Raw genomic sequence first — 17,631 nt, 5'->3', positions numbered from 1 at the left:
TCAGAAGGTTCCCCGGTGTAGTTTCCAGCAGTGCAAACATTGCTTTAGTGTGGAAAAATATCTTCGTCGTCTTCTTCTTCGTCTCATCGATTCAACAAGAGACACCCTACCTGAACGCGATGTTCTGTAATATTCAGTAGTGCAGACGCTGTACCTGTAGGCATCCTGAGACTGTGACACACCCTTGTAATGAGCAAAATAACTCACAAGTCACCTGTGTGAGTCACACTTGTGTTTAATGCCTGTTTATGCTTTTGTTACGATTGAATAGGTTTATAATTTGTCTCCCCTTTGTCAAAACTTGACGCGCATTACCCACAATGCAGCCTAACAGCCAACAGATTAAGGTGTTAGGCTAGCCCTAATGTAGCCTGGATGGTTTGTTTGCCTTTATTCGGATGTATTTCACTGATTTTGATCATTAAAACACACAAAAAATCTTACATTAGTAATAAATAGCAAGGCAAGCCAGTTCAATCTGACTCCCTGCTTTAATTTGTGCACTGTAAACGCCCACAGCCCATCTGTATTCGTGGCTGCCCCTTCTATCTTTGCCGGCATCTGTCACTCTTAGCAAGCGCCACTTGGATCTATGCGAATAATTAACTAAAAAGAGCAGATCGTGTGGTAAAACTTTGATTTGAATCTGTCGCCGTTTTGACGTCAGACGGTTGGAGGCGGCCTACTCAAGAGAGAATGGATGACCGGGATTATACAGTCTGAGCGCGAGTTAGCTAAGCTGTTTGTTGAGGCTAAACTTGAGGTCAGAAGTCAGAGTTCGGGCCTCACAGTCCGTCTGCTCTTCTTCTGTCTTCTTTGAATCAAGTTCCCCACCCTTATGTAATCCCTGCGAGCCTTAATGGCCATGTGGTGGCTGCACATCACATTATGTAAACCTGCATGGATTAGGGAGCGTGCTCAATCATTCACACTCTCTCTGTGGTGACAATCTACGGGATCTGTTGTGGGCTCTCTCTGAATTATTTAGATAAAAAGTGCTGGTGTATCAACTCCATCGCTTTTGTTTATTCCATTGCCGTTGCGGTGACGTGTGAAGTGTGTAAGCAGCGCTGAACTGAAATGACCGCGTGTCGATTAAGAAGTCGCTGACTCCCGATGAGTTAAGCGAGTCATTCTCAGAAGATGACATCAGACAGCGAGTCCAGCGAACGCTCTGGGTCAGACCGTTTGCGGCCGCGCTGTACAAACTAATCTCACGCTGTTCTCACTTGCTATTTCACGCCCCCGGACTAATGTGCAGATTGTCAACTGTTACAGGATGTAAGTGTGTTATTAAGAAGCTGGCTGTGGCACAGAAATTGGTTGCATCCAAGGACCTTATTTACATCAAGTGATGGATTTCTTTTCCATCAAGTGGGTCATGGAAAAAAAGTGGATATCAAACTAACCAACTGGCCAAAGAAAAACAAAGATAGGGTTTTCAAGGAGAACACACAACAATTAAGTTGCTATTGTAAAGGATTGGCAACATTCAGGTGACTGGGATTGTGCAGGATCTTTGAAGAAACTGTCGCCTCACTACATTCTGCAGCTATGCTGGTGAATGGTTCTTATAAGACTAGGGTTAGGTTTAGTTTCACTTTCAGCCTGATCCCTTTACAAGAGGGCTTGGTCCGCCTTTAGCTTTGATTACAGCACGCATTCACTGTGGCTTTGTTTCGCTAAGCTTCTGCAATGTCACCAGATTTATTTCCATCCAGTGTTGCATTCGTTTTTCACCAAGATCTTGTATTGATGATGGGAGAGTCTGACCACTGCACAAAGCCTTCTCCAGCACATCCCAAAGATTCTCAATGGGGTTAAGGTCTGGACTCTGTGGTGGCCAATCCATGTGTGAAAATGATGTCTCACGCTCCCTGAACCACTCTTTCACAATCTGAGCCCCATGAATCCTGACATTGTCATCTTGGAATATGCCCGTGAACATCAGGGAAGAAAAAAATCCATTGATGGAATAACCTGGTCATTCAGTATATTCAGGTAGTCAGCTGACCTCATTCTTTGGGCAACATAATGTTGCTGAACCTAGACCTGAGCAACTGCAGCAACCCCAGATCATAGCACTGCCCCCACAGGCTTGTACAGTAGACACTAGGCATGATGGGTGCATCACTTCATCTGCCTCTCTTCTTACCCTGATGCCCCCATCACTCTGGAACAGGGTAAATATGGACTCATCAGACCACATGACCTTCTTCCATTGCTCCAGAGTCCAATCTTTATGCTCCCTAGCAAACTGAGGCCTTTTTTTCCAGTTATCCTCACTGATTAGTGGTTTTCTTAAGGCTACACAGTTGTTCAGTCCCAATCCGTTGAGTTTCCTTCACATTGTACGTGTGGAAATGTTCTTACTTTCACTATTAAAGTTCTACTGTTGTTTTTCTTCCATTTGATGTCACCAAATGTGAAATTTCTTCCTCAAAGACGATGGTTCTCCACTATCCTTCCAGTTTTTAATAATGCGTTGGACAGTTCTTAACCCAGTTTTAGTAGTTTCTTCAATCTCCTTAGATGTTTTTTCTGCTTGATGCATGCCAATGATTTGACCCTTCTCAAACAGACTAACATCTTTTCCACGACCACAGGATGTGTCTTTAGACATGGTTGTTTAAGAAATGAGAAGCTACTCATTGCATCAGTTGGGGTTAAATAACTTGTTGCCAGCTGAAAGATAATCACCCATGCAGTAATTATCCAATAGGAGGCTCGTACCTATTCGCTTAGTTAAATCCGGATTGCTTTTGACCAGTCTATTCAACAGTCTGAGTGTGATTAAATACATTTGTTATCAAGAAAAACGACTGATTCGTTTTCTGTTTCATTTAAATTCTTTCGTTTGCTGACTCCCCACAGCATGTGACAAAGAACACAGCGACGTGTGGACACCCCTCCAGCTGGCCTTTTTCACAGCAGGCACCAGAAAAACCACAGGTGTTGCTGATCACATTAACGCTGCCTCCGTTCTGCAGAATCTCTTTCGTGAAAAAGATCTGTCAACTGATATGCGTTACAGTATATCTTATATATTAGTACAGTAGTAGTTTGTTGAATCCGTAACCACAGTAATAAAAAGTATTGCAGCCATACAAGGGGGGGGGGGGGGGGGGGGGACCTGCTTGCCGTCATAATATAAACTCTCCCACAGTAGCCGTTTGGTTGTTTTGCTCCCTGAAGGTCACACCACCCTTATCTGCGCACCAACACTTCCGGCCCTGCTTAACTATTCTCACTGCTGCCAGATGAAACCCCGCATTGTCAAACTCTGTGTGACTCTGCGCTGATGTATTGCAGTCAAGTGCTGCTGGTGTGTTATTCTGCTGTCTCACTGCCAGGGTTTCCTGCCATTGTGGCCGTAGGACTGAGTCTACTTGGATAATCTGTCCTTTTTTGGTTCTCGTTGTTGATCAGATTATTGTGCGCAGGGGGGCTTGGCTCTTTGTCAGTGTCTGTGGGTGTGAGTAATAACAAATGTAAAGGGAGGGGCTGTGCATAGCAAAGCAAACATGGAGCTACTTTATGGAAAAAGCCCCCAGGGGCTCTCATGCTGCGAAAATCTCGCCGTGAGTTGGTGTTGTAAATACATCCGATGAGAACGAGCAAGACCCGACGTGTGATTTCCTGTTGTTTCCTTTAGCCACGAGCAACTCTTCCCCTGCTTTTCATGACTGCAGCGTTTCTGCTGTTATGTAATCGTGTGTTTTTGCATGCTCTCCCAGGAATCAGGCATGTGCTTTGCATTGCACCACTGCATCGCCGCGCACCCATCCCCCATTTGCATGTCCTGCCACTGCTCCACTCCTTTCTCGCTGTCCCACCCCCCCCACCCCCCCACACCAGAGGCACTTGGCCTGCCTGCCTCCCCCACCCTCTCCCTCAAGGGTTATGTAACAGCTTCTATATGCCAAGCCCACTACCCTGCAAGGCTGGATGAGTGAAAATGCTGACTTAGCAACTCTCACCTTACAGTATGCACTATACTACAGTGAAAATATATTTGCAGAACGGTTGATTGATGAAGCTGGATGATACGATAACGCATTTTTAACGTCTTAGACTCTTTTGTTTTCCATTTAATTCGTATATAGGTTCAACATTATGCTACGTACACTGACTAAGATCATCTTCTCATTTTTTCTAGATCTTGACAGTCATAAGCATGTTTACAACGGCCACAACTGACGTCATTGAGGCCTATCACCTTTTACAGTATTTAGCTGCTGCTTTGTATTGTGACAAACTGAAACTGTCTCTTCGCTCTTTTAGTTTTAGGTAGGGGCTCAACGCAACTGAGGGAAACAGTCCCTTACTGTACGTCGTTGCATTCAATTTCAGTTCTAGTTCACCTCTGCACTCACTCATGACAAACAAACCAAAAGGATTAAACTTGAGATCAGATTAAACTACTGTTTTTTTACAACCTGGACCTTATTTCTGGCATAAAATACGACCGTTTACTCACCCAAATAACTTTTGTGTCATTTGTGTAACTGCTAGTTTTTTGCAACATAATATTTTTCCGATTCTGAGGTTGTGGATGAACCATGGCAGTAGCAAATTACAGGTAAACAAGCCGCGGGTGCACGCAAACGCTCAGAGATGACATCATCCAGGTCAGAAGACATCACCCGGGGTCTGTAGGTCAATCTACAGACCCCGGGTGATGATAACAGGTAACTCTGGACTCAACGGGGAATAGCACTAGTGTATCATAACAAAATATTGGTGAAATAAACGAGTTTCGCGGCAGATAATGCGTTATTTAGAGGCTGCGTTTCGGTGCCCCATTCACTCCCACTATATGGATATACGCTGATCTAAATATCTCCCGAACGACTCCAAATGACACAAAAGTTATATGGGTGAGTAAACTATGGTATTTTATGCCAGAAATAAGGTCCAGATTGTAAAAAACAGTCATTCCCCTTTAAGAGTTTGATAAATGTTGACCAATGCGACCGCAGTGATTAGCTCAGCGTTCCTACAAACCAGTGAACCAGTAATTGGCGGAGAGCCGCTTGTGGTTAGCGCGACAGCAGACCTTGACTCTTCATACTTCCAGAAGCAGTGCTGGATCCGCACAGCAGCCGTGATTACAGATGTTTGCAGGCTTACGCAAGTCGACGCCTTAATATTTAGCCTCTGAATTCATGCTCAAATGTCACACAGATAGATTCGTTAAGTCGTTGCTTTGACGCTTGATGCTGGCTGCGACCTTTAGCTTTTAGGGCTGCCTTTTTGTCAGTGTCCTGTTGTATTGGTGTGTCTCGGTTTGCTAAACTGGCCTAGTTTTTGAGACAAAGATGTAGATGGGCTCGTAAAAGAGGGCCACGTCCCCAAGGATTAGGTTTACGGGTCGTCAGTGGGACAGTGTTTATTTTCCCCAGGCTCCTGATCCATTTATGACACAAACCAACTGTAAATGATTAATTTCCCTGGATGAATACAAGAAAAAGTCTCAGTTTTTTTGGGCATTACGTACATATCTTATTTTTATTTGGTCTTCTTTGGTCTGTTGCATTGGTCACCGTGAATTTTGAAGATGTTCTGACTCTCACTCAGGTCTTTTACAGAACATTCAAGAGGTAATGACTTGTCTTTCAAACAGCCCAAAATGAATATGGTCATGCATATTAATTCAGTCGGGCCTGTTTAGAATTTGAAAGAGGAGCTGGTGAGTCCGAACTGCCTGCGCCTTTTGAGAGACGCATTTCTTTGTGTTTGCAGATCGCGCCGTGTTGTGTTGTGAGCCCGAACAATGGATCTCATTATTAGTGCTGTTTCTATAGCAACAAGACACGTTTCCCAGGCAGCTCTGAGTCCACCAAGCCGGAGGGTTCACATCCCAGGCAGAATTGGACAGACTGTTTGACAACAAGCAGATACTGCATTTTATCGCATGAGGAGGCGAGCTTGGACCCGGCGGCATTTTCCACTCTGATCAAATGTGTATTTGTAGGTTTCAAACAACACCTGCAACTCAGTGTAATTGCAGGAAGTGTAATTACTGATTATTTTGAAAAGCCTTAAGTTGAAAACAAATCCGTTCTGATGTGTGACAGCCTCAAGGTGTTCCTGCCGCACGTTTCTTCTCCAAAATGCAAAACGCAAACCACACTCTTACGCTTTAAAGCTGCAACAATTAATAATTAACAATGGATCATACGCCTGTGTTTGGTGCGAAAGTTTAACTCAGATGTTTTCAACTCAACACGATCTGATAGCAACAGCATTAGAGGCTAGCCAGTGGAGCGTTTGAGATGCAAATGAACCAGATTTGTATTTTCCTGGGGTTGTTGAAGGTCAAACTTGAGCTTAAACAAGAGTAAATATTGAAACATAATGAAGTGTTGAAGTAGCCAGAGGCCGCTACTTGTAGTACTAAAGTAATTAGATAGATAATCTAATTATATAATCTATTATTGATGTAGAAAAAGAAGCTCTTCTATTGTTATCATGTTGCCGCCATCTTACTAGGGACTAAAGTTCAAAATAGTTGCTGAATGTGGATCACTGAGTTGAGCTCAGTTAGAGAGCGTGGTCTCAGTCTGATTCCAGTCCCTCCTAAATGTGGTTCATTTACAGTGTGAACACGTGTAATTACATAACCAACTAGTTCACCTGATTCGCCTTTGGAAGAGCGCCCTCCACTTTCGATTTAATTATTACCCGATTTCCTGAAATCCGAAAGCTTGACCAAACACTAAACTCTATGCAAAGAGCGTAGTGCCGAGGGCGTGCCACGATGTTGGCTCGCTGTAAACCGCTTGAACTGAAGAAAAGGTCAAATACAACACTGTTCACCGCTTTACCTTCTTCGGATCACTTAATTCGTTCCGATAGCTGCAGACCTGGGAAATCCCACAAGAGCTTCCGTTTTAAAAGGTGCTCTGACTCACAATTTGTCTCTTGTCAAAGTTGCTCAAATCCCCATACTTGCCTGTTTTGCCTGCTTCTAACATCAACTCTGAGAACAAGACGTTCACTTGCCGCCCATATAATCTAAGTTCTTCACTTAATCAGTGATTGTGACTTAATGTTGTCATGATGTTGTGGCTGATTGGTGTATGTCAGTGCGTTTTCACATTGTGCAGCAGCTTTAGACTTTTTGATGACGTCTGTAATCAAAAACATGTAGGAGAGTATCATATCGGACCCCTTTTCGTATTACTGCGTGTTGTCTTACTTCCAGATTAACAAAAGGTGCCAAATGATACTACATCTAATATGTTTCTCTTTCTCTCTCTGTCCCACAGAAACCAGCAAACATCCTGGTGATGGGGGAAGGTCCTGAACGGGGAAGAGTTAAAATCGGTAAAGCATACTCTAAAAACCATCTGTAAACTGCTTGACTGGTGCAGATGTTTGACGCGTATGATCCGTTTATCATCGTAGCGGCGGATCAATGAGACCGTTGACTTGTTTGAGCGTCCAGTAGCTGCAGCGTTTAACCTGCTCTCTGAGAGGTTTGACGGGGGAGCTCAGATCAGTGGTGTTACATAAGCCAGCTGGCCAGAGGACGGCTGAAGGGTAATGCTGCAATGCTGGAGTCTATTTTTAAACCCTGCGCTCCCAGTAATAGTACCCAGTTATTGTCCAGGCTCTTTTTACAGCTGGTGCTGGTGAGGATTCACTGGACTGAATGACCCTAACTCCCCGGAGCAATTTCAGAGTTTAAGGGCCGTTCAGTTTATTTACTAACCTGCACTCCGTAAAGCAACCAAACTGTCCATGCTCTAGAAAGTTTAGCCTAGAAAGCTAACATCTGTGTTTGCTGTAAGTTAAATTATTTACACTTAAAACTGTCTTGCACTTAAGAAGTGTAATTAAATGGGGAATTCTAGGTAAATCCTTGTAGATTTGCTATTCCTTTACTGTGTATCTTTGATTCATATTACAATTTATCACTTTTCTTTTTATTTCAAACAAAAACATGCAGCGTACCTGGCCTTAACAGTACCTGTAGGTATTCCTTTATGGAGCCCAAACATGTAGACAGAGGTCAACCATTCCTTTGGGGTTCAGACCAAAGGACTGAAGTTGGCATTCATTTCATATGCAATAACTTCAATGACGTTATTCTCCTTATTATTTTGTTTCCTATGATGTAACTCTGCTGGCAGCACAGGTGCTTTCCTGTTTGATCATATATTTTTCCTGAATAGGGCATGTATATACTTGTATCATCAATTTTGTCCCACAGAGCTGCTCTTAAACTTAAAGGGGAACTACCGTTTTTTACAACCTGAACCTTATTTCTGGCATAAAATACGATCGTTCACTCACCCATATAACTTTGGTGTCATTTGGAGTCGCTGGGACGATATATAGATCTGCGTATATCCATATAGTGGGAGTAACTGGGGCACCGAAACGCAGCCTCTAAATAACGCATTATCTGCCGTGAAACTCGTTCATTTCACCAATATTTTGTTATGATACACTAGTGCTATTCCCCGTTGAGTCCAGAGTTACCTGTTATCTATTCGCGGACGTGGTTTGTTGTTCTTTGGCCAGCTGTTCCTCTCTCTGCCTCCACATCCTCCTTTCAACAAGCTCCTCACCCGTATACTCTTGCTCAAAACGGTAAGGACGTCCATCATAAACAAAGTCGTCGTACACAACCTCAGAATCGGAAAAATATTCAGCCATGTTGCAAAAAACTAGCAGTAGCAAATTACAGGTAAACAAGCCGCCCGTCGTGGGTGCGCGTGGCGCTCTGAGATGACATCATCCAGGTCAGAGGTTAGTAGGTCAATCTACAGACCCCAGATGATGATAACGGGTAACTCCGGACTCAACGGGGAATAGCACTAACGTATGATAACAAAATATTGGTGAAATGAATGAGTTTCATGGCAGATAATGCGTTATTTAGAGGCTGCATTTCGGTGCCCCAGTCACTCCCACTATATGAATATACGCTGATCTAATTATCTCCCGAAAGACTACAAATGACACCAAGGTTATATGGGTGAGTAAAAGATCATATTTTATGCCAGAAATAAGGTCCAGGTTGTAAAAAACGGTAATTCCCCTTGAAGTAGAGGCTTAATAACTATTTAAACTAGAGGCTTTTTAACATACCGGAAAACTTGCAATGCACCTTTAACACTTGCGGATCATATTTAACTGTGCTTTGAGATATCTTGTGGTGCCGAATGAGACTTTCCACCAGGACCCAATTCAATTCCCTCCATATCCATTTTCTAACTGCAACTGTCTTCTCTACACACCTCCTGTAGCTGACATGGGTTTCGCCAGACTTTTCAACTCTCCCCTCAAGCCGCTTGCGGACCTCGACCCTGTGGTGGTGACGTTCTGGTACAGGGCCCCTGAGCTGCTGCTGGGGGCCCGACACTACACCAAAGCTATTGGTGAGTCTCACATGTGAAGAAGTTAGATTTAGAACTGTTTTTGTCCCAGAGGGGAAATTCCTTTTCTTAAACTGTTCATCAGCTTGGCATGTAAGATCGGCTGGTTATATAAGATTTTAATCTGTGCAAATTCACAGTTTTACAAATGTTTATGTCCTGGACTATCAGTTTGCTCACAGTTGCTGAATTGCATTAAGCTAACTGTGTGCTGCCTGTAACCTCATATATAAACAACAGATTTTAGTTTCAAATAAGTGAAACTCACATGTTGTACAGAAGCCTTTTTCTCTTCCCTGTGTATTTCACGCTTCGCTAAGTAGCAGAAACCAGTCAAGAAAATAGCAACAGTAAAAATTACATTGAAGAACAGAAACCACTCGTTTTGAACTGGGTCTAACTCAAGTCTGTGTACATGCATCAGATATTTGGGCAATCGGCTGCATCTTTGCGGAGCTGCTAACGTCGGAGCCCATCTTTCACTGTCGCCAGGAAGACATCAAGACCAGTAACCCCTTCCATCATGACCAGCTGGACAGGATATTCAGCGTCATGGGTTTCCCTGCAGGTCTGTACACAGTACAAAAAAAAAACTGCAAATACGCACAGGCAAAGCTGCATTTGCCTACAGGTTTCTGAATTAATTTGTAGTAGAATTTTAGAGTCCACATTTCAGATGAACCTGAGACAAACATCGGACACAGATGTGCTGTGTTTATTTAATTCTCAAATGCATGGGTCGTTTCTCCTCGTCAGTTTGTGAACTTGGGTTGTGTGCGTTTGGATTCCACAGATAAAGACTGGGAAGACATCAGGAAGATGCCAGAGTACCCCACATTGCAGAAGGACTTCAGAAGGACAACGTGAGTGCACTCTGTGATGAACTGACCATCGACAGAAACTCAGAGACGCATGAACAGATTAGGAAATGTGATGTTGTTGTTCTTTCTCGTCTCACAGGTATGCAAACAGCAGCTTAATCAAATACATGGAGAAGCATAAAGTCAAACCAGACAGCAAGGTTTTCCTGTTGGTAAGTCTCGTCGCATCAGTAGACATTGCAGTGATATTACATTTGTAGGGCCTTACCATAACCATAACATCACTATCTGGCCTGGCCTAACCTTTTCCCTGAACTCCCTCCATGCTAAATTGAATTATTGACTTTGTGGGATTTGCTTTAATCTCTTAAAGGGGAATTACTGTTTTTATTACAACCTGGACCTTATTTCTGGCTGGAATACGGTCATTTACTCACCCATATAACTTAAGTGTAATTTGAAAGATATTTAGATCCAGTGGAGTGCGTATATCCATATAATGGGAGTGACTGGGGCACCGAATCGCAGCCTCTAAATAACACATTACTTCGTTATTCGTTCATTTCACCAATATTTTGTTATGATACGCTAGTGCTATTCCCCGTTGAGTCCAGAGTTACCTGTTATCTATCTAAATATCGTCCGAACGACTCAAAATGACACCAAAGTTATATGGGTGAGTAAACGACCGTATTTTATGCCAGAAATAAGGTCTAGGTTGTAAAAAACGGTAATTCCCCTTTAAAGAGAGACAGGTCCTCAAAATGAAACTGCCATCCCACAACAAGATCAGTTATGCAAAAATACCCACACTCATTTATAGAACCGTGGTACGTTGACGGGGTAGGTTCGATATAGGTCCAACGTGGCGACACAGACCACAACGGCTAGGATTGGTCTAAAAAGCATTTTCTTGCTGTCGTGACTCAGCGGCTGGTCAAGCGTGTAAAGTTCACCTTTGTCCAGGCTCATACACCCCGTCATCTACTCAGGTGTCTTGTCTATGTTCTGCTCTGCTGTGGTTTTAGTGAAACTGACCTGTTAATCCACATTAATTTTATTTCAACTCCAACATGAGCCGCTCGGTTTCACTCGCCATTGTGTGAGGTATGGGGTGGAAATCAACACAGCTGGCCAGTTGCCATCTAGTGTTTCAGTGACGTAAGTACAGAACAATATGGACACACCGGCGTGCAGGTATAAAGGCTTTTGAGGGCGTAACCCCTTAACGCCGTGACGTGGGACTATAAATTACACAATACGTTGAAAGACTGTCTGTGCAAGTCAGAAACCAATGTTAGATTGTCGTTGGGTCATAAGGTACATACGCCAAGGCAGCAAGACTCCTGTTGCGTCGCTTTATGACTCAACCTTGAGGTATGTGAACTAGCAGTGCTTCATAGGTAAGCACTGTGTGAATATGTGATCTAATGTGAGTCATGCAAAGACGATGAGTTAGCGGTGGCGTATTTAAACACAGATCTCTCTTGCTCAACTCTTAAGATTAACTCTGTGAACTTGTTTACACCGCAGCTTTAAACGAGACACGTGTTTTTCATCAGGGCTCCAAGACAAATCGAGAAACTTGAAATGCCATTTAATACACAGATTGTTGCCTCCCCATCCCAAGCACTTGGGAAGACTTGGTGCAGGATTTCAGGGGAATTTGGAATAATTTCTCAGCAGCAGTTTAACATCATCTGTGTGAACTCTTAACAATAAAGAGCTCTAGACCTTCTGACTGCAGCTTATCATGCAGCACTGTGTGCTTTCTGCCTTCAGCTCCAAAAACTCCTCACCATGGACCCCACCAAAAGAATCACATCGGAACAGGCGCTGCAGGACCCGTACTTCCTTGAGGATCCGTTACCAACCACAGAGTGAGCCTTAGTAAATTTTTGCAAGAAGATTTCTCTTCTCTTCATCCATTGGCCTACAGTGATTTATGTCCTTAGATGGAGTGGAGCCACGGTGGCAGAGTACGTTGATGCAGAAACTCTTTAACCTCTGATCTTTATCTGGTTTTCTCTAGTGTGTTTGCTGGATGTCAGATCCCCTACCCAAAACGAGAGTTTCTCAATGAGGATGAGCCAGAGGAGAAAACGGAAAAGGTAATTTAACCTGTATTACTCACTGAAAGCAGTCACAGCTTGGAAATACAATGCAGAATCACACACACACAGTTGCTCCATTTAACACCTCCTTCATAGCAACTTTCAGAAAACTGTACTTGATTGTGACTGGCTAGAGATAACCACAATGCATTGTCACATTTTCGATTAAATGTCAGTGCTTGGAGGCCATGTCAAAGCTGTTTTCGTCACCTGTTAGAAAAGAACAGTTATATTTGTTTTTTAACATTCACACAAAATGAATGCTTAAAGGGGAACTACTGTTTTTTACAACCTGGACCTTATTTCTGGCATAATGCGTTATTTGGAGGCTGCCTTTTGGTGCCCCATTCACTCCCACTATATGGATATACACGGATCTAAATATCTCCCGAACGACTACAAATGACACAGAAGTTATATGGGTGAGTAAACGATCGTATTTTATGCCAGAAATAAGGTCCAGGTTGAGGAAAAAAGTTATTCCCCTTTAAAGAGCAGCAGAGCAAGAGTAGTTTGACTACTAGTAAGAGGCCTGAGCAGGTGAATACAATAAACTATTTTTCAATAACAACTACTACCCTGAAAAGTTTTTGCGCCCTTCAGAATTTTCTACATTTCTGCATAAAAATGACTCAAAACATAAGTGGATTTTCGCACAAGTCTCAAAAGTCGTGTATTTGTTTATTCCGGAAGATTAGGCAATATTACATAGCAGTTACCAGAAATGTTTAGATGCTGTTAATGCTGTTACAACACACAGCAGCGTCATTTGTAAGTCAGACATGAAGAAATGTTTACCTTTCTTGAATAACTAAATACACAAGTGTAATATGTCTATTTCATTTGTTTACTTGGGTTCTCTTGTCTACTTACAGGAAAATCCGCCAATGTTTTAAATCATTTTCACGCAGAAATGTAGAAATTTGTTCATCAAACTCCTATTTACAGTGAAGGGGGACGAGCTTGTTGGAGGGCAAAACCACAATCGCTAACATGATAATGACGTTGTTTTATGATGTTTCTGATGTCATAGTTAAAGGTGATGCTGTACCACATCCAGACAAACATGAGCGGGTCAGAATATTACAAAATAAGCCAACTACTTCATCATTAACTACTGTGTAATCTCAGTTTGTTTCCACCTTCTGTGACGGCAGTTACACAGGGAACTCTACGCCTACTCTGGCGTTCATGTATTTATTGACAGCCCGTACAAGACTCAGTCATAAAACTTTACCGGTGTGAAATCATAGTATCTTAGAGATCTCACGTGTCTAGAGTAAGCGTCACACATTTCCTGAAAGCATACATCAAAGGCGCTTCAAATGTTCACTGTCGGCGAAAGCACATCCGTACATACATAAATAACTCAAGAGTTGACGTAACGTTGTGTGGTGACCAAACACTGCGGCAGTCGCCGTGAGATTGTGTTACAGAGAGATGAATGACTGAAGAGGAAAAACACAAGCTAGGCAAACGTAAGAATCCAGTTCGACCGGCATTTCCGTCTATGCAGGTAACATCTGAAGGGTTTCGGTTACGTGATGATTCATGTTAACTGTCTGACAATGATTACAGCGTAGGTTGATCTGTTGGTGACCGTACCTAGGATGCATTCATTCATTCATTTATTTTCTGTAATCACTTGCCCTCTGTAGGGTCGCGGGAGGCAGTGTACACCCTGGACAGGTCGGCAGTCTATCGCAGGGCTAATACAGAGAGACAACCACCTAGGATGCATAAACATCTTAAATAACCTAACTACAGCTTTAGCTTGGATAGCTTGACTAGCATTTAATTGGTCCCTGGTCGTTCCTCACTGCAGTAGAGAACGGAAACAAACTGCTTCCAGTGTGCAAAGATAGCTCTGATGTTTTTGAGTTGCCATGTTGATATCTATGAAGACACCATCAAAACATAAACATGCCATAAAACTCCTCTGCATAAACACCGTAAAGTAAATTATCTTTTAAGAGTTTAAGGACCTTTCTCCATGATGTGTTTATGCTCGACAAAAAAAAACAAATGCTTAGAAGATGGGTTGATCATCTCAGTGTACCAGATGTTTGTGGACACTTTTACTTTTACTTTTACACCCATTAAAAGAATGTATTTAGTTACCTCCCTGGTTGATATGACGTCACATTAGGACCGGTTCTTAGAAATCTGCAGCCCTGTCCTTTCGGTTATTTTTACGGCGCCATAAATCACCACTGGGATTCAGCTGTGACTTTGCCAGAGGCAGGGACACACAGTACCTGGAGTAACGAAGCGTACTGGGAGGCTGACCTTTGTGTAGGTCTCATCGTATCTCATTGTGCTTTTGCAAGCAGCTGAAAAAGCGCACCCTCTGCCAAAGCATATACATGGTTTAAAAAAAAAAAAAGCAGATCACTCTCATGCAATCCAAAGGGAAAGCGAGCACCGAGACAGGGATAGATGTCTTCGCGTGGCTTCTGAGAATCTGCAGCCTCAAATCGAACAAGCAGCTGCCGTCTGGGATTCAATGAATGATCTGCGTGTCAGACCGGTGACTGAGCCATGTCAGGGTGTTGGCTTTGTATATTCATAATCAACCGTACAAAAGTAGGAAACAAACTGAAACTAAAACTGAACTATGGCGCAGGATATAACACTAAAAACAGGGTAAAATGTAGAGCCTTTGCATGTATGCGTTTGCTCAGTTAACGGCCACAAGGCACTACTGAAAGGCTCTCATAGCCCGAATTTTCAAAGCAAGACATGGAATTGTAGTGCAAAACGAATGAGGCAAAACTCTGCTTAGACAGAGAGGTCAGCGTGACCAGGAATGCACTGTGTGTTCACACTGCTGTGCAAGAATACAGCTATTTGCAGTCTCGACCTCCTCCCTGTGTGGTCCGGGCGATTGGATCTCAAATGCAGCCTGTGTGCGTTCACTTTGGCCCACTTGTACCCGGAGGCCAAGTTCAGACCATCTGCACCATCACACGTGGGAAAGCTGTGAAACGCAGATTTAATTACACACCATTTAGGTTACTACACACTGTATATTGCACGTTCATACAAATTTATACCAATGCAAACCTATTTTCTTAAAATTTTGACACTTAATTAAAGGAGAGCTACTGTTTTTTACAACCTGAACCTTATTTCTGGCATAAAATATGATTGTTTACTCACCCATATAACTTTGGTGTCATTTGGAGTCATTCGGACAATATTTAGATCTGCGTATATCCATATAGTGGGAGTGAATGGGGCACCGAAATTTCACCTCATTTCACCAATATTTTGTTATCATACGCTAGTGCTATTCCCCGTTGAGTCCAGAGTTACCTGTTGTCTATTCGTGGACGTGCAGCAGTTTGTTGTTATTTGGCCAGCTGTTCCTCTCTCTGCCTCCACATCCTCCTTTCAACGAGCTCTTCATCCGTATATTCTGGCTCAAAACAGTAAGGACGTCCATCATAAACAAAGTCGTCGTACACAACCTCAGAATCGGAAAATTATTCAGCCATGTTGCAAAAAAAATAACAATAGCAAATTACAGGTAAACAAGCTGTGCGGGTGCGCGCGGCGCTCAGAGATGACATCATCCAGGTCAGAGATTAGTAGGTCAATCTACAGACCCTGGATGATAATAACTTGTAACTCCGGACTCAACGGGGAATAGCACTAATGTATCACAGCAGATAATGTGTTATTTAGAGGCTGCGATTCGGTGCCCCAGTCACTCCCACTATATGGATATACGAGGCGCTCCACCGGATCTAAATGTTGTCTGAATGACTCCAAATGACACCAAAGTTATATGGGTGAGTAAATGATTGTATTTTATGCCAGAAATAAGGTCCCCTTTGAATTAACCAGATAAAGCCAGCTGAAGTAACTCACCTGTCGTAAATACAGTAGGTAACTAATGTGGCCTTTCATGCTGACTCTAATGCAGTTACCATTAAGAAAATCTGGGCACTGCAACTTTTACTTTATCACTGCTATTCGTTCATTTTTACTGTTTAAGGCAAATCAAATTCATTGAGTTGTACCCAGAAATCATGGGAATCTTTTTGGCTCCTTTGGTTCAGTCACACGGGGAAGCTCTAGGGGCTGAGCTGGCAGAACGGATTACTAAAAAACAAGTTAATGCAACAAATGTGAAAACATTTGTAGAATAGACGGCAGACGGGAGTGGCTCTCGTGTGAGTTACTCACTGTTTGATTCATCCGTCATTTCACAAGTTCAGCTCAAGTTTTGTTAATTATATTTATAAATCGTAAACTGATGTTTGATACGCAAACTGTTGCCTCAGGGGGGAAAGTGTCACATGCAGACAAGAATACACTACAGCTAAAAATACAGCCGTTATGCGCCTATTAGGAGCCAAAATGATTTTCACACGCACTTCGCCTCGCACGGCCACATCGTTAAGCTTTCGTGGGTCGTGTTGCGTGTCTTTCTGCAGAACCAGACCCAGCAGCACCAGCAGACGACAGGCCAGACTCAGGCCCAGAACCAGCAGCAGACTGCAGCCCAGCAGGCCCCCTCCCAGCAGAGCTCTGCTCAAACCAACGGCACCGCTGGAGCCACGGGGGCCACCGCTAGCGGAGGTTTGCAGCACGGTCAGGACCAGGGACCCCCTAACAAGAAGCCTCGGATCGGGCCCTCTGGAGCCTCCTCAGGCACTGGGGTGCTGCAGTCAGAGTACCAGGTCAGTAGGATTTTACAACACCAGAAATAAGTATATCCTACTTACTATTTGTCCAAGTGAAATTTTGGGGTCAAAGGTCACTGAGACATCACAGTACACTCAGTTTGCTAATGATGACAACACTTCCCAGAAATGCCTTTTAGAATAAAATGACATGATAGCACTTTCTATGCAAAAGGTCAACTTCACAATGTCATTATGTTCTGAAATGACATTTCTATTATACTTAAGTGAGAGTCTTCACTACATATATGAGTTTCGACAGACGTAGATGTCAGCTGCTGCTTGACTCTTTTTGCGGCGGCACACAGCCACAGAGCGGTAACTCTATTCCTTTGTTACCATTAACTAATCAGCTAACTAAGGTGCTGTGCGTAGTTTATTTTGATTTGATCAATTGTACACCATCCATGCTGCTGCCAGAAACACTGGAACGGAAAATGTGGTTTAATCCACAGCTAAAAATAGTCCTGGACCAACGCACTGCCACTAACTTCTAAGTCTGAGCAGCTTATATTTAAAAATACTTGAAAATAGTCTGTGCCCCATCATTCAAGACCTGCATCTTCCAGTGGGACTGAGACCTACAGACTAGGCAGGTTAGGGGGATCTG

The 17,631-nt window shown here is 43.1% G+C and overlaps 1 protein-coding gene across 1 annotated transcript in view; it reads left to right on the top strand.

Moving 5' to 3' along the window:
* Positions 1-17,631, top strand: part of cdk19 (cyclin dependent kinase 19) — a 55,186-nt gene that overhangs the window by 30,664 nt on the left and 6,891 nt on the right. Inside the window, exons 5-12 of the mRNA XM_084560608.1 lie at positions 7,275-7,332; positions 9,264-9,395; positions 9,817-9,960; positions 10,186-10,255; positions 10,353-10,425; positions 11,996-12,093; positions 12,246-12,324; positions 16,773-17,018. Of these exons, the coding sequence (XP_084416734.1) occupies positions 7,275-7,332; positions 9,264-9,395; positions 9,817-9,960; positions 10,186-10,255; positions 10,353-10,425; positions 11,996-12,093; positions 12,246-12,324; positions 16,773-17,018 (900 nt within the window). The remainder of the gene's footprint in view (positions 1-7,274; positions 7,333-9,263; positions 9,396-9,816; positions 9,961-10,185; positions 10,256-10,352; positions 10,426-11,995; positions 12,094-12,245; positions 12,325-16,772; positions 17,019-17,631) is intronic.

This window comes from Chelon labrosus (assembly GCF_963514085.1).
Source record: "Chelon labrosus genome assembly, chromosome: 14".
NCBI lineage: Eukaryota > Metazoa > Chordata > Actinopteri > Mugiliformes > Mugilidae > Chelon > Chelon labrosus.
Note: the sequence above shows the minus strand (reverse complement) of the source record. Positions and strands in the feature narration are given on the sequence as shown.